General features: G+C 44.8%; 1 protein-coding gene across 1 annotated transcript in view; it reads left to right on the top strand.

Moving 5' to 3' along the window:
- Positions 1-21848, top strand: part of CCDC80 (coiled-coil domain containing 80) — a 30055-nt gene extending 8207 nt beyond the window's left edge. Inside the window, exons 4-8 of the mRNA XM_084651361.1 lie at positions 5850-5986; positions 6983-7131; positions 13064-13167; positions 17204-17284; positions 18392-21848. Coding sequence (XP_084507487.1) covers positions 5850-5986; positions 6983-7131; positions 13064-13167; positions 17204-17284; positions 18392-18738 — 818 coding nt within the window. The 3' untranslated portion in view covers positions 18739-21848. The remainder of the gene's footprint in view (positions 1-5849; positions 5987-6982; positions 7132-13063; positions 13168-17203; positions 17285-18391) is intronic.
- Positions 21849-24109: the final 2261 nt, after the last annotated feature.

Here is a 24109-nt window from a genome sequence, read left to right as displayed (position 1 = left end):
TTTTAGCATACCCACAGAATGAGTGTTCTCAGGCATGGTCATTGTAAGGGTCTGCTTTTCAATATTTTCCCCTCTCTACTGTTAAACATGTTTTGCTTAGAGATGGACCCCAACCAAACAGTCCAAAAATTTGGGGAAGGAAGTTTGAATCTGGTGCTGAGTGCAGCTTTAGTTTACTTATTGTGGTGTGGATGTTCTTTTTATTCTCTTAGAAGGGGCACAAGCAAATGTCCTCTCTTTACTCATAAAGCAATGTACAGCCAGCCTGGCTACTTTCTGTGGCTGGTGTAAAGTTGTTCAGCTCATGGTACTATGCACCACCTTGACTGTCAGTGAATGAACCCAGGTTTCTTCTAGATACTTTGTTCAGCCCATGCATATTCCACTAAGCAGTTAAACCACCTACACACACCCTGTGTTGCCTTCTTTAAAGGGGGCATCTTCAAAGCGCCAAATGAGAGCTGAGTATCCAATTCCCTTAGGCGGCTTTGAAAATCTGAGTGTACAAGTTCAGATCCTGATGCAAAGCCTACTGAATTCAGTGGGAGTCTTTCTGTTGACTTCAGTGGGTTTTGGACCAGGTCCTTAGTTCCCAGTCCAGCAAAGCACTTAAGCTTGTGTAAAACTTTAAATATATGAAAAGTCCCATTGATGTCAAGTAGGGCTACTCCGGGGTGTAGTCCTGAATGGGCAGGTACTTGTACTATCAGAATGCCCCAAGCGTGGGAACACCCCTGCCAGCATGGCCTCGGACGCACAGAGCATGCAAGGTCACGCTGTGCAGAGGATGCCATTTTGCTCTACAAAATGGTATCCTCTATAGGCCATGACCTCGGACGCACAGTGCATGCGAGGTCATGCTGTGTGTAGGTCACCCTTTTGAGAACAAAATAGTGTCCTCCATGCGGCAAAAGTGCCGGTATGCCATTCTGGTGCAATCCGGCCCCACTACATCACAGGGCTGCTCTATGCTTAAAGTTACACATGGGTTTATGTGCTTTGCTGGATTGCAGCTTTTGAAGAGCTTGTATAGAAACTATTGCTCCTTCTCATAGCTCTGCCACATCAAACCCAGTTTCCTCTGGGAGTTAAGCTGTTTCTCCAAACTTCTTGGGCAAGGGAGACTGTCTGGAAATCTCATGAGCTCAGCTCTTTCATGGCCTTGCAGGGCTGGCAGACAGCTGGTCTGAGGTTCGGGAAGTTGTTACGGAATGCCTGCTAGTTCCCTGCTGCCTCAGCGGAGGATCTAGGTCCCTGTGTTTGTGAGGGGTGTGACTCCCTGGGCCCATTTATTCCATCAAACACAATAGGAATCACCAGCCACTCAGAGTGCGGTCCCTGAGAGTAGAGCCTAGAGAGTATTTCTGTGCCTCTGTGGCACACCTGGAGCAGGGAAAGCTCTTTCCAAGTAAGTCTAAGTTTACTCAAGATCACCCCATGTATAGTTAGGCCCATACACATATCAGTGCCCTGGTAAGGATTATATATAGTTGCCATCTGGCTAATAAAACAGAAATGCACTCTGTTTGACATACACCATACTCCTTCAGCCTGTTCCAGGTTTAACCCAAACCCAGCAAAGTTCCAGAAACATGCAAGTGTACAAAAGCGGAATCCTCAGACAGAAAAAAGACACTAGGTGATGAAACACAGAAGGCTCACAGGGGTTCATCTCAGCTAGTGACATGAGAAAAACAACTTGGTTAAAATAAGAGTTCACCTGAACTTGTGCCATACCCTGAACCTTTTATATGTTCAGAAAATAGGAATTTCTTTTTCTTTTTTTCCCTTTCATTTTTTCATTGTCAGGACCAGAAGCAGCAAAAATTCCCAAGAAGAGCTGTGCTTGCAATATTTATGGATGCATTAGTGTCCAGCACAATGGTGTCCCAGTCTTGGATGGGGCCTTCCTGCACTACTGTAATACAAACACTAAATAATAATAATAATATAATAATCTCATGCAAGAATCTCTTCTCTGAAATTTCCAGCCTAAGGACATGCTCTAGCTCAACCACAAGATATGGGCTTGATGCAGGAATCAATGGAAGCCACAATAAAGGATCTCTGGCGTGTTTTGTGCAGAAAATTGGATTAGATGATCATAATAGTCTCTTCTGGCCTTAAGATCTATGGATCTAAAGGAAAGCATAGGTTTAAATCTCTCACCAGACACTAGTGAGCACGACTGACTGAGCTCATAAAGTGTCCTTCAGAGCTAGCCTCATTCAATGCACATCTGAAAAGATGCACACAGTCAGTAGCAGGATGGTTTTAAAAGCACTGACTAGCTCTGCTCTTATTGTATCCCATGAGAGTCTCCCAACTGACTTCCCTAGGACCAGAATTAGGCCAGCGCTGAGCGCTTTTGAAAATCCCACTCCAAGTAGCCAAATTAGCACAGCCCACCTTCACTCCAAATGCTAAGACCACATTAGTAAACATTGGACCCAGGACTACAACCCACACTGCTTAGGTCCATATCCAATGCTTAATGCATGGGGCCACTGTACTGCTCAGCCAAGCAACCCAACCTTGCTGTAACCTCATCTAAATCCTCTCTCCAAACCCCTAAGTAGCTGGGCTGGGCACTGTGGAAATATATGTGAGGGAGGGAGGAAAAGAATCCCCCCACCCTCGCCCCCCCCAGTGGCAGAACTGCTCTGTGGCTGCTACTGAAGCCGTGAGGGTTCCAGGTTTCCCACGTTCCTGCTGTGACCCCTCCAGAAAGGGTGGAAAGAGAGCAGCTTCCATGTGGCAGTAGATCGTGTGGCCCCTCTCAATCCTGCCTCTATCTTTGCACAGCAGAATGATGCTGGTCCTGCTGCTGGAGACCATCTCTGGCTGTGGAGGTTGGGGGCAGGTGGTGAATAACAGAGTGGTCTTGAAATGGACCCCTGCATTCTCTGGCTAGTAATCTCTTCCCGGTTTGCAAAAATGTCTAGTTCTGTCTCCTGCTCCTGCCTTTAACTCCTAGTCTTACTTTTTGCCTTAAGCTATCAGTTGTGAAGAGGAACGTTGTCAAATAGTTTGTCTTCTCTGGTCTCCCCTGACAGAGAAGCCCTAAAATGTCACCTCTGTGCTGACATCTGCAATCTTAACCAGAAAAAATAGCCATGGTTATAGACCCATGGTTAATGTTTGTTTTACATTTATCTGGTGTTATGTCACTTACCACCGAGCTGGCTGCAGTCACATTTCTCGCTGAGCTTTCTTGCCCTACTCTACTGAGCTGGTTTGTCTTTGCTTTGCAGGGTTGTTTGCATTGATTAATAATTAGTATTAGTAATAATTATTATATATTTTAGAGGTCACATTTTATAAGCACATAGGAAGGGACCTTCTGGGTCATTGTGTCCAGTCCCCTGCTATCACAAGCAATCCCATTCAAAAATGTATCAAGCTCCGTCTTACAACATTAGGTTTCTTGCTACCTGTTGTTCTTTTGGAAGGCTGTTCCAGAAACTGAGTCATCAGATAGCCAGAAACTTTCTTCTACTTCCCAGCCTAAGTTTACTCCTGGCCAGTTTTACCGTTTAAGAGTACATGTATAAATATTTCGTGTGACTTACAGCTGTTTTAATACATGGTTAAGTGATTGTCAGAGTCCAGCGACTCAATAGGCTGCTTATAACCAAGGCTTGTAATCAACTACATCATCTTCTACCGATGTGCCCAAGACCATGTTTAGAAGATATGAATCATGTGCATAACGTGCTGTGAATCATGTACTAACCATTCAAAAACTATTTGTAAATGTAACCATAATAGAAAGTGTGACCACTGGAATATTCAGACTGTTGACGGTTTCTATTAGAAATGGCCCCAAGCTGCAAAAAGTTCAGGTCCATATCTGAACTGGATCCAGGGTTTTTGTGCAGCCAGTTCTAGAGACAATGGGCCTGCAGCGAGCTTTGAATCCACACCCATATCCCCCATAGCTTGGAGATGTTCAGAAATGCATGAAAAAGAAAAGTAATGAATAGTAAACCAAACTGTTTGCAGAGATCAAATATTCTGGTCAGTATTTATTTAATTTATCCAACTCAGTTTGCCTCGTCCCTATTCACTATTGTCTAATGGTTAGAGCAGGGGAGTGGGACTCCTGGGTCCTATTGTAGCTCTGCCACTGCTTTTTTCTGACCTAGGCAAGTCACTTAATACCTATGTCTCAGTTTCTCCATCTGCAATTGAGGATAGCAATATATACATCTTGGGGCTGTTGGGAGGGGCAGAGTGCTTTGAGATCCTCAGGTGGCAGGTGCTATAGAAAAACATAGCATAGTTATTATTGTACTCTTTCACAGTTTATTGTGCCCCACATTTCCTTTAATGTCATTTTTGCGTGTTTTTTCATTTTCATTTATTTATTTCTCTGTTGCTAGAGGTTAATTTGATTCCTGTGCTGTGAGATTTAATATATCTTATTGTTCCTGTTTCCACCTGTATTCTTAGGGAATTGCATAACAGATAGTAGGGGGTACAGTATGATCTCACCCTCTGTTGCATGTACCTTTTAATATCTCTTTTTGATATTACAAACACTTTGGATTATGCACCTTTTTCTTTCGGTGGCCTGTTGTGGTAATAACCACTTTAAAGATGACAGCTGAGCCAGAGTTAATCCCATTTAACAGGTGCTTCATGTGCGATTGTGGCTTCCTTTATGGAAACAAACAAAAACTATACAAAACACTGTGTAGTGAAGCGTTTTAGATCATTGCTGCAGGACTATAGAACAACACTATTGACACTGTAGCTGAGATGGAGATGATGATGACATTGCTATTTCAAACCTTTTTTAAGTCACCTGGCTATACCTTTATAATGGACTGAAATTTCTTATGGTCGCTTCTTAAAAGCAATTTTTTTATTTATTTTTTTGGTGTATATCTGAAAGCGTCTGCAGGATTAGTTTGGTCATTTTGGTTATTCAGATGTAGGAAAACAAAAATAATGTTTTCACTTGTTAAAAATCTTTTCAGATGTTCAAGATTTTAGTAAGTTTAGTTTTACTTTGGGGGGGGTTGCACGTGGATAACTCAAAGATGCTTTCTTTTCAAAATGAAGATACTGTCTGTGTTTTAGCAAGCCTTTTTGAATGTCTTCTGTGATCACAGTAGAGTTGAGTGTATTTACATAATCAGGCTTGACATGCAGACCTTTCTCTTTCAATTGTTGAGTGCTGGCATGGAGAAGTGTGTGTAGGTGATCAATAGGTGGCACTCAATAGTAAATCAGTACCCCAACATGTCACTAAAGGGCTGGACCTGCTGCCTTTCGGATGAAACAAAACAGCAATCCTGGTCATTTGTGGTCATTAAAGATCCCATGTCAATTTTTGCAAGAATAGGGATGTTAACTCAGGAATCCTAGCCAAAATCCAACTGTGCTAATAGTATTTTAAAGTTTTAAATTCTCTGTGCTGTTTTATTTGGATATGTTGTTTTTCATAGAATGTTGCGGTGCACTGTTAAATAATCACTACATACCATTCCAGAAGTGACTGCATTTCCGTAGTTGTGAAATATCTGTAGAGAGCTTTGAGTTCCTTCAGGATAAATTACACGTGGCCTAGATTTTCAAAAGTGACTAGCAATGTTGGATGTCCAGCTCAAGATACCTTTTAGGGTCCTGTTTTCAGAAGGTGGGGACTGAAAATTAGTCCCCTTTACGGTGCCGTAAATTGGGAAGCCAAAATCACTTCCCTTTTGAAAACCATGGCCAGTTATGACTAGAGAGAGGGAGAGTGGGTGATGTTTGGGCCCCTTTTGTGCGACTTATGTGATGAAACTGATGACAGTTTGCTCTGTGATTCCATGTTTATCAGCAGTTTATTTGCTTTTAAGATAATGAGAAACCCATGAAGGTGGTAGAGGATGATGACCTTGTGGACCAGCACCTCATCAATGAGCTGAGGAAAGAATACGGGATGACCTACAATGACTTCTTCATGGTGCTGACGGATATTGACATGAGGGTCAAGGTGGGGAGTTGAGCTTTTTGAACAAAAAGGCATTGAAAAGCAGAAATATGCTGTGGACTGGTATGAAATGCATGAGAGAGGCTGGTTTGGGGCCTTGCCATTATTTGGAGCAGGGGTGGCCAACCTGAGCCTGAGAAGGAGCCAGAATTTACCAATGTACATTGCCAAAGAGCCACAGTAATACATCAGCAGCCCTGCATCAGCTCCCGCCCTCCAGCTCCTCCCACCTGCCGCAATCAGCTGTTTCGCATGCACAGGAAGCTCTGTGAAGGAGGGAGAGGAGTGAGGGCGTGGCAGGCTTGGGGGAAGGGGTAGGGGCCGAGCAGGGGAGCAGTGAGCACCCCCAGCACATTGGAAAGTTAGCATCTGTAGCTCCAGCCCCAGAGTCAGCGCCTATGCAAGGAGCTGCATATTAACCTCTGAAGAGCCGCATGCAGCTTCGGAGCCACAGGTTGGCCACCCCTGACTTGGAGGGTCAGAAGGGTTTCATCACCTAGAAGGTGGACAGCAAGGGAGATTGACAGCGAATGGGAAGGGTGGAGGGCACAGTCCATCTTTTCAAGATGGGGGAACTCCAGTGGGAGGTCTGGGTGTGTGCTGAGATGGTGCTCTGGCAACTCACCACAAGCATAAAACTACCTCTGTCAGAGGAGCTGAATGCAGCACGTGGTGTCCTGAAATGCAGCCTGGGGCTGCCATGTGATATAGTGACACAACACGCTGATGCTGCATCGTATATGAATGATGTTCTCGGGCATAGCATGATACTGCAAGATAACCTGATTCTAATGAGCTGTGTGCAGTATCTTGACACACAAGTTTGTCCTACAAGGCAAACATTTAAAGCTGGAATCCTAGGAATAATCCAGTTCCTCACAACAGACTCTGTGAAATCAGGGACAGTTTCCACCCTCTCTGTTTCTTCTTGCAGTGGCATGTTATGTGCTTAAGGGCTTTATCTGTAATTCAGCCTATTCTTTACCTTTTATTTTATAGCAATATTATGAAGTGCCCATTGCAATGAAGTCTATATTTGATTTGGTTGACACCTTCCAGTCACGAATCAAAGATATGGAAAAGCAGAAGAGGGAAGGTATTGTCTGCAAAGATGACAAGAAACAGTCCCTGGAAAACTTCTTATCCAGGTATTACTTTCAGCACTGACCTGTTTCTAGCTGCTAGTGATAATTCATCATATTTAAAATATCTGGCATATTTTATTTTTAAGGAAAGGTGGTTGTTTTTTTAAATAGATTTTGCAATATTTATCATTTCCAGCAAGATAATGAGATTTAACCACAGTTAGCTCTGCTGCAGCTACAGCATACTCTTGCGGAGAGCAGAACCCTGGAAATGGGGGCTCCTGGGTTCTGTTTCCACAGGCTTGCTGCACAATCTTGGCCAACACACTTCACTTTTCTGTGTCCGTTTCCAAAGATAAGGGTAATCTTCTACACAGGGGCAAGGGAGGATTAATTAGCTCATGTGTATGCAATGCTTTGAACCTGTTCAGCTCTAGAATAGCATTGCAATGTTTCTGTACTTTGGTCACTGGATGCCACAATCTCGTTATTTCAGCTGCAACTCCTTCTGTGCAGTTCAGATCACTGACTCCATTCTCCCCCACGTCCTTCTTATCATGTCTGAAATAAAACAGCCAGTGTGAAAGAGCTGCTAATGCATCCTGGAAAACATCTGAAAAAACCTGCTTAGAGAGACGTCTTTGCTCACGTAGTCTGTATATTCTGTATTACTCTTCTCCCCACAAGGCAACACCCCTGGATGCAAAATGTGCCTGGACTTTGGAGAAAGTCAGATCTGAAGTTAAATATTGCAGCTCTGGCCCATCTCCATCACTGGGTGATGTGCACAAAAATAAGATCTCTTGTTGTTCAGGAGTTCACCTACTGCTGCTGCATATTCCTCCCCCTACTATCAAAATCCTCAGTTTGTACTCTTATGTCTGATTGCTATGAAAATGACTCAGAGGACACTGAGGATTGTGACTCCAAGGGGGGAATAAGCAGCCGGAAGAGGTGAATGCATAAGTCATTGGTTCTTCAGCATTTTCATTTCTGAGGGCCACTTCCTCAGAGAGAGAGAGAGAGAGAGAGAGAGAGAGCGTGCGCGAGAAAACATCTTTACCATATCCACCACATCTCCTAACTCCCCCATTTCCCTCCTGCTTGGCTCTCAGAATGACTCATTCTACACCACCAAGAAGAACCGCACTTTGGGAACAGCTGTCCTAGGCAATAAAGAGCCTGTATACTAGCAGAGAAGGAAGCCACAAAATTGTGTTTCCCTACAAATAGCCCTAGTAATAAAAAAAACAAACCAGGGGAAGAGAAAGGCAAAAATAGAGGATCTATAAACAGAACTGTCTCCAAAGACGATGTTTTTGTTTTCTAGGAAGTGGGCATCAATGGGTCTTTAAAAGGTAGATAGATCATGCCAGTCACTGAATCTGGCCTGGCCCTCAGCAGGGCTCATTTTGTTTTGTCATAAACTACCTCTCCCTGTGAATGAAACTGCCGGAACTGAGTCACCCCCTGCTGTCGCTCATCAGGGAAGTCAGTTAAACTATGTAAATATCATTCTTAATTTGTGTGAATGGCATGGAAGGAAACCACTAGTGAGAGCTGGCTTTGGGAACCCTTGAAACCCACAGATGTTTGGGGGGAGTCTCCATTTGGGACGGGGGGGCGGGGGAGTCCCAGTTTAACACAGGATATTTGACTATGCTGCTGTCTGAGTTCACTGACCGGACTGAAACCATTGACCTCCCTTGCAGACTAATGCAGAGGATGGAGGGGTGGTTGTAGGGAAAAGAGGTTGAAGGTTTGGATACAAAGCTGTCTGGAGGCTCCCAGATTCCAAATGCAAGGCCTGCTGCTTATCAGAAATAAGTCCCTGGTGAAAGGGTATGTGGGTGCCAATCCCTGACTAACTGTGGCAAGCACTGTATTGTCAATTATCTTCATCCTTGCACAGCTGAAGGCTCACGGTACAGGTTCCTTGGTAAAGTCCATCCCCAAACATCTACACTGATGATGACAGCATAGGCTGAGTGAGTGATTCATTCCAGCAGAGCCAGAGGGTTGGGCTGAGTGAGGCCGGTACTTGGATGGAAGACCAAGGGAAAGGGGGACTCAGTGTATCAGGCACAGGTTTGTGCATCAGAACTGAGGCTACTCTTCTGTCTCCTGTAGAACTTCTCCCTCCGGCCTTGCTCCAGTTCTGCCCCCACTGGTTTTTATGAATTAACTTTGTGAATGTTTTTCTTAAATACACAACTCCTGCAAAAGGCTCTCATCATTGATGAGCCAAATTCCAGCCTGATTTACACCTTGGTCCATGTGGCTGCATGAGTAGGTGTCATGGCAGACTCTAATCCAAAATTTCCATTCTAAGCCCCTACTTATAGCTAGGATGGGGCTTTTCCCATGTTAAAATTTTGAAAATATCACAAAGGAGATTTTTGGATTTTTTTGTTTTTTTAAAAGGGTGACGTGATTTTTGCCCTTCTTTCACTCCGCCCACACACTCCCACATAGTCTTCCCTCCTGCCAGCAGGGTGCTCTTCAGGGCTTAAGGCTCCCTCCCGGGAATCTCTCTTTTCAGTCTTACGGGAATGAAGAAGTCAGGCCATTGATTGCCAAACCACCAGACCAGCTGGTTAGGAGCTGCCCTCGGTTTCTTCACCATGCTCCATGGGGAAATGGATCCAAAGCCCATTAAAGGCAGTGGAAAGACTACAGCGGACTTCAGTGTGTGGCCCTGGGTGGGGAAGCAGGGCCATTACCTCATCAGCAGACCAGCTAGTCAGAAGCTGGCTGGCATCTCTTTGCTATGCAGTATGGCTGAGGAACTCAGCCATTGTCTCATCAGCTGGCATCAATAGCCTAAAAAACAATGTAACTTGTTTTTTTACTTAAAATAAAAAAACCACAACAGCAACTCCCTGCCCCCACAAAAGTCCTGGCTTTTTTCCCAGAAGGCCTTGCTGTGACACAAGCACAAGGCCTACTTAGAGTTCATAGAGTTCATAGATATTTAGGTCAGAAGGGACCATTATGATCATCTAGTCTGACCTCCTGCACAACGCAGGCCACAGAATTTCACCCACCACTGCTACAAAAAAAACCTCACACCTATATCTGTGCTAAACCTCCCCAGAAAATTACCATGCGGGTAAACCTTTCTTTTTGGATTCAGCCCAAAAATTTCAAAAAGACCATCAGCTGGTTCATAGTTACCTGTGAATGGTGACACTGACAGGTTTTGAAGCTTTGGGATGTCTTATAGGCGTGTATCAAAGTGCTCAAAGTAAATACTGTTGTTATAGCAGCATCTGCCTCCCTTTAAAAGAGCATTTCCTGGTACAAAAATAGCCCTGCAGTTTTGTGAATTCTTTTAAACCGAATTAGTTTTGGATGGGGAGGTACCTTTACGGAGAAAAGTGTTGTTTTAAAATACTAAATAACCTTTCATTTAGGTTTTTGAGACTGGTTACAAATCTTTCCCCATCACCACCCTTCTTGGATAGCGCAATGCCAGGTGATCCTCACTAATTCATATACAAACTGTATGACTGCAACCAGTTGGAGCTCTTCTAGCAGCATAGCACAACTTGAAAAGTAACACGTACTGTGAGAAATTCTATGGTGATTTTTCTATCCCAGTCTGCAATACAATTCCCAATTCCAATAGCCATTATATCACCTAGAGATGGCAATGTGTAAAGATCTTGAGATTTGGAGGGTCACGTTGGCTGAGCATCCAAAATTCAGATGCTTAGTCAAGATGTTTGGACATGCAAAATTGAGATCAGGCTTTATCCTCTTCCAGTCCTGGACAGAACTGGGAAGAACATAGGTATGACAATTAGAGATGAAACTGAACAAAACTCCTAAATCCAGCATCCCCAAATATTGTGAGAGTTCAGATTTGGATCTGGACCCCCAAGTTACATCTGGCCTATACTCCTCTGCTGCAGAGGTTCCCAAATGCTGGTCTGTGGAACACTTGATTCTAGTCCACAGGGAGCTGGCTAGTCACACGGTGCTGGCTCCTCCTTGTTCCAACTGCTAAAACGAAGCCAAGAGTACACTCAATACTTTTCTCTCTTAGGTACTTATATGGCTTCCATTACCCTACTATCTGAGCATCTCACAGTCTTTATCACATTTACTGTCACAACACCCCTCTGAGGTAGGGCAGTGCTATTACCCACAATATACAGGATGAAGAACTGAGGCAGAGAGAGAGAAAGAGACACTAAAATGACTTATCCCAAGGTTACACAGGAAAGCCAGGGTGGAGCAGGGACCTGAACCCAGGTCTCCTAAGTCAGCACGCTAAATCACTAGACCATCCTTCCTCTCATCCTCCTTTTCCATGGAAGAAATTGCTCTAGTTGTCACAGGGACATTGTACTTACAAATGGGAGTGGGAGGTGGTGTGTACATTCATGAATGTTGGGAGGAGGTGATCATGGCAAGCAGGAGGGGAGGAGATAAGCCTTCTATTAAGATGTGGGCCACACTATGAAATTAATGGAGAATCCCAGCTGTAAATGGGATGAACCAAAGTCCTAGATCTGAACACTACCTGAACTTTGAGACAACTCAGGTCCGGATACAAACTTTGCAGCTCAGGCTCCATCTCTAATTTGAATACAAATAATGAATGAAAACATTGACCAAACATTTGGGAACCTTCATAAATATATGGCTTGAATTTGGTTCTAGGTTCAAATCTAAATTGGAAAAGGGAGTGTGGGGGAAGAGTTTGGGTTTATTTCTAAGCTGCTTTGCCCATCCCGTTTCTCATTCTTCGTCTCTCGCCTTCTCTTCCTGCTTCCTGTAGCACAGTGATATGCAGACCTCAGCGTTCACGAGTCAAATTAGCAATCAACATTACCCAAAAGAGCCACAGTAGTGTGAATGATGGGGGAAATATTTAGTTTTTATATATTATTCTCACAACAAATACGTTAATAACTTAGTGCATGTTGATAGCTTAATAACATAGTAAAAGCATCTTGATTGGCTAATAACATAGACTGGTTAATAATTAAATCTCACAGTGTTTTAATATTATATGCTGCAAAAAGTTGCAGGAGACACATTAAAGAGCAGCCTGCGGTTAAAAGCCGCAGTCTGAGTATCGGTGCTGTAGCACATCTCCTCTAAGCTCTCAAAGTCTACATCTGCTTTGCAGCCTGGTGGTGTAATTTCCAACTCGGGTAGACGTACACACGCTAGTTTTAATCAAGCTAGTGCGCTAAAAATAGCCATGTAGCTGTGGCAGTGTGATGGGCTAGCCACCCAAGTAAGTACCTAGGGTCTCAGATAGGATTGTAGTCAGGGCAACTAGCCCAGGCTGCTGCCAGTGCCACTGCTATTTTTAGCACACTAGCTTACCAAACCCATCTCCAGCTGCAGTATAGACATACCCCCAAAGCCTGTTTTTCTATAGTTCTATAGCCCCCCCTAAGCAAGTTAGGGGAGCACATTCAGCATCTAAGTTCACACTAACAAACCTTTTAAAAATGCTTCCCCACTAGAGATGGGTGGGAATTTTCCTTCAAAATGCAATTTCTCCAAAAATCAAAATTTTCCTTCAGAAAGTTTTGAATTTGCTGACATTTTCAATTTTCCATCAGGAAAAAAAAAAGAAATGAAACATTGTTTCAGGTAAGATCAGTTCGTTTTGTGGAATGGAATAGGAACATTTCGTTTCATGTCAGTTGGACATTAAACTACTTACGGTGCTGTAATGCTTCACTGGAATTGCCGTTTGGAAGCTTCAGGGCTCCAGTCTCTCCTGTGGGCCAGGCTCCTGGGTCAGACTACATCTTCCATGATGCACTGTGGTTCCCTAAGGAGCAAGCTGCACTGTGCATCATGTGAGTCACAGTAGCGGCCAATGGGCCCCCTTGGCTTCTCTGTAAAGCACTTTGAAGGCTGTGAAATACCATATCTACACTGACCCCTCAATTCAAAACAATGCTCAGGGCGCTTGAGGCAGCACAGAACAATGCTTCTCTGTTGTCTTCTCATCTCTTTCCAGGTTCCGGTGGAGGAGGAGGCTGCTGGTGATCTCTGCTCCCAGTGACGAGGACTGGGCCTATTCCCAGCAGCTTTCTGCCCTCAGTGGACAGGCCTGTAATTTTGGTAAGTCCGATTGTATTATGCTCTTGCTCCCCAGACCACATCCTTCCGGAGTGCCATTTGGGGATGGATTCCTTCACTCAAATCTAAACCCAGACAGCCTGAGAAGGTCTGTCCAGCTGAAAACTTAACCGAACCCACCCAGCTAGGGATGGAAGAAGACAAACCTCGGACATGCACCGTAGTAGCCGCTGCCACCCAAGCATACCGTGGGGGATGCTGATACCTCCTCTGAAATCCCTCATTTAGGTTAGGGAAGAGTTAAAGCCCCTTCAGACTCTCTCTCTGATGGGCATTTTTAGCAATAGAACAGCCCTGGGCTTGTCCATCTTGTTGTTGTCACAGCTCTGCAAATTAGTGGTATAAGCAAGTTGTGCTTATAGGAACCAATCATCAGCCCAGTACAGAACCAGGGTGGGCAGCAAGGAGATGCATGAAAGGATGGAGAGAGCTATGTTCTTCTTTCCTTCCTCATCCCAACTATGCAAAGCATCTTCATGGAGGCCACTTCAGCCACTTAGCACGAAGAGCCTTCAGGGCGCCTATAGCCCTTACTGGAAAGGAAGAGTTAAAGAATCCATGCAGTGGGGGCTCACTCAGCTCTGCCTATTCCCTGCCTTCCCCTAACAGCCGTGTAAATGGAGCAAGTACACCACTGCCCAGCTTTCTGGTGCATAGCCTCCTCCACGCATCATAGCTCCACACTGTCTGGAGTCTTCTGTGCATCTGTAGTGGCAGGGGCTAGATTTTCCCCTGTTGAGCAGCAATGTAGTGGAATGCCTTCTGTAGCAGAAGTCTCCAACTGTTTCAGTGAATGTCAGTGGTGCCTGAATAAACAGGGATCCACACAATCTCACTTACAGAGTCACTCTCTTAATCACAGTCTCACTGTCATACACACCCTCAGCCGCTTCCACTTCCCTTGATACCAAATTAGTGAGCGATATGGAGCTTTGTCACATACTTTCTGAAGATCTGCATACAGCCACTATTCACTTAACTCTCTTCCCTTTGTTGGGGATATCCTTAAGGGATTCCAGCAAGTTAATAAGGCATAACCCTCCTTTTTTCCTCATGCCATGGTTGAATATCCTTAATCAAGTTGTGCATTTCCAAGCGTCCTGCCTCCGAGTCACTAAAATAGTAGCTTCTAAGACTTTTCCCAGTATAGAAAGAGGTGCCTCACTAACTGGGACCCTGGTGCGTCTCTATGATCTTTTCTCAAAGACAACATTCCAATCCTCTGTCTAAAAAAGAAAAAGTGGATGCCTGATTTAATCTGATCCCCATAGTAATTTCCCACTTGAGGGCTACAGGTTATGTTACCTCCAAACAGTTTGCCACTGTACATCTCATGAATAAGTGCATTATTCTCTGCATGCTGACTTTTTCATGCATTTGGTGGGGTTCTCTCTTCATTTCTTTCAACTAATTTAAAATAAAGCTCTCACTACTCTTTGGATCTCCTGAGATTTTTTGCAAACTAAGGTAACAAAATCTCATGCATCAAGGCATGAAGGGTGGGATTCACAAATATATTTAGGGTCCTAACTCCCCTTGATTTCAATGAAAGATAGGGATCTAAAATGCCTTTGTGAATCTCATCCCAACAACTACTCCATGGGTCAGGAAGGAATTTTCATCCCCATGGGCAGGGTTGCACAATTGGTCAGGAGTAATTAGGAGGGGTGATTTTCCCTTCTTTGAAGCTTCTATTGCCAAAGGCAGGATACCACACTAAGATGGACTAATGGTCTGATCCAGCATGGCCGGACACTCCCCTAGAGGGCTATGAGATTAGATGGACCAGTGGGCTGATCTGGTGTGGCAGGGGGTGGGATACTGGACTCATGGTCTGATACAGTAACATAGTTTTGCTTTGCACCCAGTGGTGGTCACTGACCATTCTTCCAGTATTAGGAGATCATCATGCCTCTTCTAAGGCTGCTTGATAAGTTACCAGACCCTACAGCTTCTCCACTTGAGATTCTGCACCCTGCCTCTCACAACCCAAGTTCCCTGTAAGCTGCAATGCCATGCAGCAGCCTATTTAGCACTGCACAGGTGCTCAGGGAACCTGCCCATTCAGGACCTGCCGCAGTGCCCCTCTCCCAGCCCCACTCAGTCCCAGACCTGCTGCGGCCAGGGAAGGGGTGCCTATCCCCTTGCCCCAGCCCTGGAGCTGCCACAGCAGGGAGAGGCACCCTTCCCCCCAGCCCAGGTGCTGCTTCGGGGAGAGAGAGCTGGGAGGGAGTCCTCTCTCCTCACCATAGCCCCGGAGCATCCTCCTCTATTCCAAATCCCTCATCATTGGCCCCACCCCAGAACCCGCACCCCCAGCTGGAGCCCTTATCCCCCCGACACCCCAACCCTCTGCTCCACCCCCTCATCCCCAGTCCCACCACAGAGCCCGGCCCCAGCCCTGAGCCTCTCATCCCTGGCCCCTCCCCAGAGCCCATCCCCCCCCCGCACATATCCCAACCCTCTGCCCCACCCCAGAGCCCACATCCCCAGCCAGAGCCCTCACACCCCTGAACCCCAACCCTCTGCTCCAGCCCTGAGCCCCTCATCCCTGGTCCCACCCCAGAGCCCGCACCCCCAGCCAGAGCCTTAACACCCCTGCACACCAACCCTCTGCTGCAGCCCTGAGCCCCCTCCCACACTCCAAACCTCTCTGCCCCACCCCCACCACATGAATTTTGTTATGTGTACCAATATGAAGGTGATGTGTCACATATCACCTCCATATTGGTGCACATAGCAAAATTCATTCCACACGTGTGGGAAAAATTAGAGGGAACACTGTTCACAATCCATGCATTTAAAGCCAAGGGGCAGAGCACATGTTCCCTAATTTGGGGAAATGATGAGCAATTTATCAATGTAAGCAGTAAATTGCATCTGCCCAGCTTACCTGCCTTAACATGAATGCCCTGGCAGCTTTGTGCCAGGGTGAGCTAAGGTTCTAATATTTGTCTTTATTTATATTTACTTTGTTCACTTTTTTTTTTTAATGCCTTAGAGCAAAATCCTGCAGATCTTAGTTGATGGCAGTTTTGACTGAATAAAGACTGCAGGATTTTCTCAGGGAGCCATGGTGGAGGCCAAAACACCATATGAGCTGCTCTTCTCATGGGTGGTGGAACTAATACAAGATCACCAACTCACCTGTTGTTTAGACCCCATAAAAGACACTCTGAGTCAAACAATAAACACAAGTACTGAGATATTATGTAAACCTCACCAGAGATGGGCAGGAGATATTTTGCACTCTAGTTTATGCAAGTGTAAGAACATTAGCAGAACATTTAGGGGGCAACTTAAAAGGCTGGGCTTGGGACAAGAGGGCCCCTTCGTTCAGCCTCTGAAGAATCCATCCATGCACACACCAGGACACTCCATGACCCGCTACTGCAGCAGCATCCACCTGCCCGGTGTCCCTCTTGGTGCACCTCACCCGCACCACTTCCTTTCCCCACACAATGGGAGGTGGGTTTGGAGGTGAGGGAAGTTATGCCCATGGAGTTGGCCTCTGCAATTCCCCAGTGTGCCTGTCCCCTGTGATTGCCCTCCCACGCAGCAGAACCACATTGGAGGCTGCTGGGTCTCGAAAGCTCATGCTCAAATAAATTGGTTAGTCTCTAAGGTGCCACAAGTACTCCTTTTCTTTTTGCAAATACAGACTAACACGGCTGTTACTCTGAAACATGCTCTCACAATATAAGTTTCACGCTGCCTGTATGGATTAGCTTATCCCCAAATTCCAACCCCTGATTAAGCCCACCAGGCCATAGAATTATTTCAGGGAAATTCTACAGCCTGTGTTACGCAGGAGGTCAGACTAGCTGATCAGAATGGTTGCTTCTGTCGCTGGCTCACGTACAGCACTCCTATTGAAATCAGTGTCAGTCCCTGCACAGAAGACTTGTGGGATTGGACCCCAACAAGCAAGCATGGATCTGGACAGTTAAAATAACATCTGTCCATGACTGAGTGGAAATTTCTGGTGTCACCCAAAGCACCTCTCGTTCCTTTGCAGGTCTGCGCCACATAACTATCCTCAAGCTGCTAGGACTCGGGGAAGAGATCGGTGGTGTCTTAGAATTGTATCCCATCAATGGTGAGAAATGGTTTCCCAGTCTTTAATGACTGCTCATGAAGGGCACATACACAGCACTGTGTGTTTCTAAGGGGCAGCTGGGAACTTTGCTTGAAAGGGTGGTAAGAGGGACAGATATGACTAGAATTAAAGCGGACCCCTTCCCCAAGCCCTCTCCCCCGAGCGACATGGCTAGGTTGGGGAGAATGGAGCGGGCTGGGGAGGGTCGTTCCACTTCCTGCTGCTGGCGCCAGGCCCCCCGCTAATCCCCCGGGCTGCTCTGGGCCTGTGGCCCCCCCACAAGCAGATCCCACAACTCCTGCCTCCGCAGCCCCGCAGGCCTTGAGCGCAGCCCAGACCCTCTGCGGGGAGGGGTCAGGTGCTCGGGCTGCATAGGGCACCATAATTGGTAGGGACGGGGCAAGGTGCAGCATGTCTTTAGCTCCCACTGAAGTCAAAATAGAGTGGGTCAAATGCACGCTTCTCCTTGCCCCCTCCCCCGCCAAAGGGGTGTCCATATCCTTATCTTCTATAGGGTTTAAGGGGAAGCTAATAAAGCACAGTCACAGCTACTGCTCATGTGCAGGCCTCTGACTTCACTCAAGGTTCCTTTCATCATCAATTCCTTGCTTCCTTCAGTGCCACAAGGCCCACACAGGGTTAGCCTTGCACCAGAGATCCACAGCACATGTTGGAGGCAGGGAGCTTTTCAGCTACGTAACCCTATTAAGTACATCCATCAAAGGAGAGGTGAGAACAGGAAGGAACCTCACCACCTTTGCTGGCATTTGGGGTATATAACCACTGCCCCAAATTGCTTGGAATATCAGACACCTGCGTGAGTGTGTGATTATATCACCCTCTGCTGGCTACAGCCTGCAGAACAAATAAAACCCTATTAAAACAAATAAATTCTTCTTCCGCTCACATGATAGTGACCTGCGTTTTTGGAAATAGGAGGTCCTGAAGTCAATCTCTGCTGAGAAGGGTTGTGAGATCCTTAAACTGACCAGGATCTTTTACAGAGGGCAGTAAAATAGGAAGAAAAGGCCACAGGGCATACTTTCCAAATTATCATTTAGCTGGGCAATCAAAACCAGCATTGTTCCCGATTCTATCCTTTTCTAGGAAGCTCCAATGTGGAGCGAGAAGATGTCCCTACTAACCTGGTGAAAGACATCCGCAATTATTTCCAAATCAGCCCTGAATATTTCTCCATGCTTCTGGTTGGCAAAGATGGAAACGTCAAATCCTGGTACCCTTCCCCAATGTGGTCCATGGTGATCGTGTACGATTTGATCGATTCCATGCAGCTCCGGCGACAGGAAATGGCAATTCAACAATCACTTGGCATGCGATGCCCAGAAGACGAGTATGGTGGGTATGGTTACCATAGCTATCACCAGGGATACCAGGAAGGATACCAAGATGACTACCGTCACCATGAAAGTTACCACCATGGATACCCATACTAAAAAGAGCAACTTAACCTTTGACTGCTGCCTCTTGCCTGCATCCTAATAGCTGTTCAAGCCGCAAGTGGCCAGACATGGAAATTCTTCTCAAGCCACCTAAATGCCCATGCCTCTTTCTTACAGTATTCAGTCAAGGGCCTACATAAACATTGCATTTGCCGTTTTGAAAATCCACAAGCCTTTACAGTGAAATATTTCAAACCAGTAGAACTGATGCTTTTAAGAAGTAAAGACTCCTTTATATTTTTTAACCCCTGTAACCAGAGGGCATCACCAGTTGCAGTTTGTTTGTATTAAACAAAAAAACAAAAACAAAAAATCTTTCCTCCACAGACCTCATACTGTAGCCAGGACACAAACTGTACAATAGACATTGTAACACTTTTTTATATATATTTTTTTTCAAGGAGAAAAACAAAGCATATTTATTGGAAAGTGAGAATTTTGTATCATGCTGATGAACAGACACAGAGGATCACATGCCAGGACTTTCCCGAGGAAGGAGATTTTAGGAAAGAAGTGTGGGGCAGGTTCTCTTTTATAATAATTTTTTTAAAACCCTTTCAAAAATGCCTTCTCTAAAATGACTGCATCTCTTTTATAACGGATCAGCTTTGTCCTGAGCTGAGTTTCATCCATAACCTACCAAAATGCCACCTTAAGGGTTGCTAAAGGATTTGATACAATGCAGCAGAAAAAGCTCTGAACAACAAATCTTGCTGCATGTCACTTTATGTCTTTAGCTGGGGTTTTTGCTCTATGAGACAATTAAATCCATCCTAGCTACAGCTCTGCTTAAGCCAGAGCTGCAAGCTAGCAGGGTTCAAATTCTAGGTGGCTGAAAAAAATTGAATGTTGGCAGAAAAGGAAGACATTTCTCAAAAATATTTGTGAACATTTTTACTTGCTTTTCAACCAGCAATTTCTAATAACATTTTGGTGAAAATTCCATCTCTGGAGCCAGATAGATATTTTGACAAAAATTTTCATCTAAATTTCAAATTCCTTCTCCGCCTTCCCCCCACTCCCCAACAAAAGACAATTATTTTATACAAAAATGTTTATGAAAATTTGGACCTGCTTATTCAGCTAGCTCTGCTTCTGCTATGGTTTCTCTAACTAGCATGCCCACTGTTTTTTTTTTTGAGAACTATACTAGTCACACTATGCCATAGGCAATAACTCCTGGGTACCAATCTTTTATCCTATTGTTTTGTAACATACAGTTTAAAAATATGAACTCCACCCTAGTCAAGGAAACTGTGTTAGAATATAGGAGCTTCAAAAATTAATTCATAGAGAGCTCTAACCAACTCCCATTCAAATCAATGGGAAGGAATCTATCTACTCATTTTAATGAGAGTTGAATCAGGTCTTTAACCCTTAAGGGTCTTGCAGCAAGATTCAGGAATATCCCAATGAGAAGGCCTCACGCAGGATGGAAGGCACATCTAGGTGACCTTTAACCTCACTGATTATACGGAAACTTGGTATCTTGATACACATCCCACCCATCACCCTTAGGGACACATTTGGAAAAGGATTCTTATCAATGGTCAGAGCCACAGGGTAGAAATACGCAGGAGCCAAAGTACAACCCACAGTGTGACATTAAGCAAGTAGTTGGAAATCTTTGTCCCCCCAGACGAGAACTAAATTCAGTAAAACAAGGACTTCACTGAAAACCAGGTGTTTTCCTTAGAAACCATCTCAAAAGTCCAACCTTGTATGCTAGTTCTGGGTAGGGTGACCAGATGTCCCAATTTTATAGGGACAGTCCTGAAATTCGGGGCTTTTTCTTATATAGGCGCCTATTACCTCTGAGCCCCTGTATCGCTTTTTCACACTTCCTATCTGGTCACCCTAGTTCTAGGTCACCCTGATAAGCACAGGAAGAGTGAAACACACTGCCAGAAAGCGCAACTCGCTTCTGAAGCAGGCTTCTCTCAGCACCAGGATTTCCAGCCACCTTCTGGAGCAGGCTTTCCTCAGTGCCATGAGGCCTAGTCACCATGGAGCTAGTGTGACACTCACACCCAGATCCTCAAAGGTCGGTAGGTGCTTAACCTGTTCAAATCAATGGGAGTTAGGTGCCTAAATATCTTTGAGGATCTGGGCCTCCCTTCCTAGGTAGGGAATGGTGATTGGGGCTTGCTGGTGAAGGATGGCCCTGGAAGAAGCCATCTTGAAAAGACTGTTTACTTTGTAACTTCTATCTTTCAAGTTGGCTGCTGCCTGCAGCAATTCAGCCGCTGAAATGGAGGGGGAAGAGAATTTTTTTAAAAAAGGCAAGAAGGAATGATAAAAAATGAGCCAGATTGAAGCAAGTCTTAGAGGAAAGTGTGTGACTCCTATGGCTCATGGTAAGAAAATAAGTGCTGATTGCCTTAGTGCAAAACGGTCAGCTGCTTAACCGTCTTGGCCTAAGGCAGAAGCAGGATAAGATACACCAGATGTTTCTCTAACCCTTACATCCTTTAGATGAAAGACGACACCATTTTAAGGAGATTTCTCAGTCATTTAAAACATTTCCATGTCTTTGTATTTTTGCAATGACTCTAAACGAACGCACAGTAAATCACGCTGTAAAACATGAGTTAGCGGAAAGGTCCAGTGTTGGGGTCGGGGAGAAGGAACTTAACATGCCAAAACAAATGGAAAAGTTCAACCAAATAGGCAAGATCCTGAGAATTTAAAATTGTGTATGCACCAGACGCTGACCTGTCACTCTATGGGTTTAGCACTGAAGTCGAGATAGGTATGTGGCTGTCAATGTATAGAGACTGGTCCAAACAAACTCTGCATCTGAACACCTGCAAGATTTAGGATTTTTCTTAACATGGATCTAAATTTTGGTGCTGACCCCTATCTCTAAGAGACCAAACCTAACTCCCCTTTCTGAGCAACTTGAAATGTTGAGGGATGGGGTTTGATATCCAGAGCAGGTCTGAATTTTGCAGCCCATCTCTCTTTTATCAAGTCCCCTGGGCAGAAAACTTTGTTAACCTGGAACTAAGGTTGAAATGATCTATCCCATTGTCAGCCAAAAAAACCCTTAAGAGAACAATGTACCTTTCTCAAAAAAAAAAAAAAAAACACCCCCCAAACATTAGAAAGCTGGAAACTTCCAAATTAAGGCTCCACTTTACCAAAAACAAAACTAGCCCCAAACTGTTGAAAGTATGTTGTTAGTCTCACAACCAACCTTAACGCTGCCCTTCTGTAGCACCATTCTGAGAACAAGCAGAAACTGAGACATGCTTAGCTATCCATCATGCAGGTATATTAAGTTCATATTTCTATGCCTGTTAATGAAACAATTCTTCATGGTAAATAGAGAATGATGTTTTGGAGTTTCTGGATGTTTGCAGGATTCCTAGAATTTTGGGTCGTTTTTCCTCTGGCCGTCTCCTATCACCAATGCTGTTGTGTTGGATTCACAATACTGATGAAATTTACTAAAGGAAACACTATTTTCATATGTTTTTTTTAAAGAAAAAGAAACAAAAACCTCTCAACTTCAAAGCGCTGCCTACGCAGCTATGTTTAGTGCACTAGGTGCAAGTCCAAGGCTGTCGACCAGGGCTGGGATGCTCACTGCCACAGACAGTGTAGATGTCTCCTAAATTACACTGCTTGGAATGGTCTTCAGACATAATGCTCTCTGCCCAATTTATTTGTTAGAGGCCATGTAGCAGAAGCCAATGTTCTGCTCAGCCGTTGTTCTCTTAAAGCACTCTGTTGTCATTTGTGAGAAAAGCATTGTGGAGGATGGTATTCACACCATTTCTGGGTGGGAGTCAATGTTCCTATTGCTGCACAGACGAGGTAGGTCTCCCTCCCATTAGTAAGTTTTCTACTTCTCTCTCTCCAGTTCAAGAGAGCCTCACTAAGGGCCCCATCCAGCTCTCCTGAAGTTAATGGAAAGACTTCCTCAAGAGTTGGATTGGGCCCTAGTATCCCGAAGTCCAGCCCTTCCTTGGAGAGGTGCAGACACATGGGTTGGTGTATCTCCACAGTTACATACCTGATGTCTCCATATGGTTAGATCTGGTGTAGATACATCAAGCATTGAAGCATCATTCAATTTTCTTACAGATTTTTCAACCAAGATTTTAGGATGTGGCAAGGCCTCTCCATCTCGCCGGACTCTGCACTTCCTTCTCTTGCAGTGGCGGGGCCTGGGTTAAGCCAGCCCCACTTTAAACAGTGTTTGTCCTCCCCCTCTGTGTTCTCTTATCCATTCTTCCAAAGTAGGCCGCAGGACAGAACCAAGGACGGTTCCTCCAGCAAACAAAAAGGAACCACTTTACAAACACAAAGCAAAAGGGGAATACCTTTGCTCTGTGTGTGTGTCCTGCTATTGACCCCGGGATGTCAGTCCTTCCCCTAAACAGGCAATCCACTTTGGGGGTTTCCCGCGGTAGGGAGGAGAGCAGCCTCTCACCCTGGAGAAGCCAGAGGTAACCCCTTCGCAGTTTATAGGAAAAAAGGCCTTTGCCTTCCATGCTGGATAGAGAGCCTGAGGATATCCACCAGAGAGCACCTATTGCCCTGGGATCTCCTGATGATGTGCAAGAATACACTGAAATGGTCAAGAAGCATTCAGCCAAGTGAAATAGCTGCAGTACAAAGAAGTGCGTTACAATTGGACCAAACATACTGTGAAGTACTACTGACTTAAGCTATTGTAGGAAAGCAAGAGAACCATATTTTCATTGTGTTTATCCAAAAGTAAACGTTAATATGTGCAACAAAAATGCATTTTTTCAATGTGGCATTAAAAGCAAAACTTTGAGGGGAAAAAATGACTCTCTTGCAGCTGCCCAGCTTAACTTTGTCACGTGGGGAACTTGGAAAAATAATACCTAGCTCTTATATAGCACTTTTCATCAGCAGGTTTCAAAGTGCTTTACAAAGGTCAGTATCGTTATCTCCACTTTACAGATGGCATAACTGAGGCATAGGGAGGGGACACAACTTGCCCAAAGTCACCTAACATGTCAGTGGCAGAGCTGGGAATTGAACCCAGGTCTCCTGAGTGCCACTCCATCCTCTAGCCATTAGACTATACTGCCACCACTACACTAAGCACACTTTATAAAGTTCAGAAATGGCTTCTCTCCATCTCATTTGTCTTCAGACAGAAATCTCAGGTAGGGAGGCCAAAAGTGTGGTTTTGGAGACCGTTTGAACTGGTTTGATATTCAGTCTCTAGAGGTGTTGGGCTGATTTATATGCTCAGACTTTGCATGTTAGAAAACTCTCTGGAAAAGTTTATGTAAAACCTGTCACTCTCCTTTAAATGAAATATAATCTAAAGCTAATAGTTCCATATGTTGTTCTTGGAAATATCGTTCTAAGGTTGACA

This window comes from Lepidochelys olivacea (assembly GCF_965140295.1).
Source record: "Lepidochelys olivacea isolate rLepOli2 genome assembly, chromosome: 1".
NCBI lineage: Eukaryota > Metazoa > Chordata > Testudines > Cheloniidae > Lepidochelys > Lepidochelys olivacea.
This window is presented reverse-complemented; position numbering and strand designations above follow the sequence as displayed.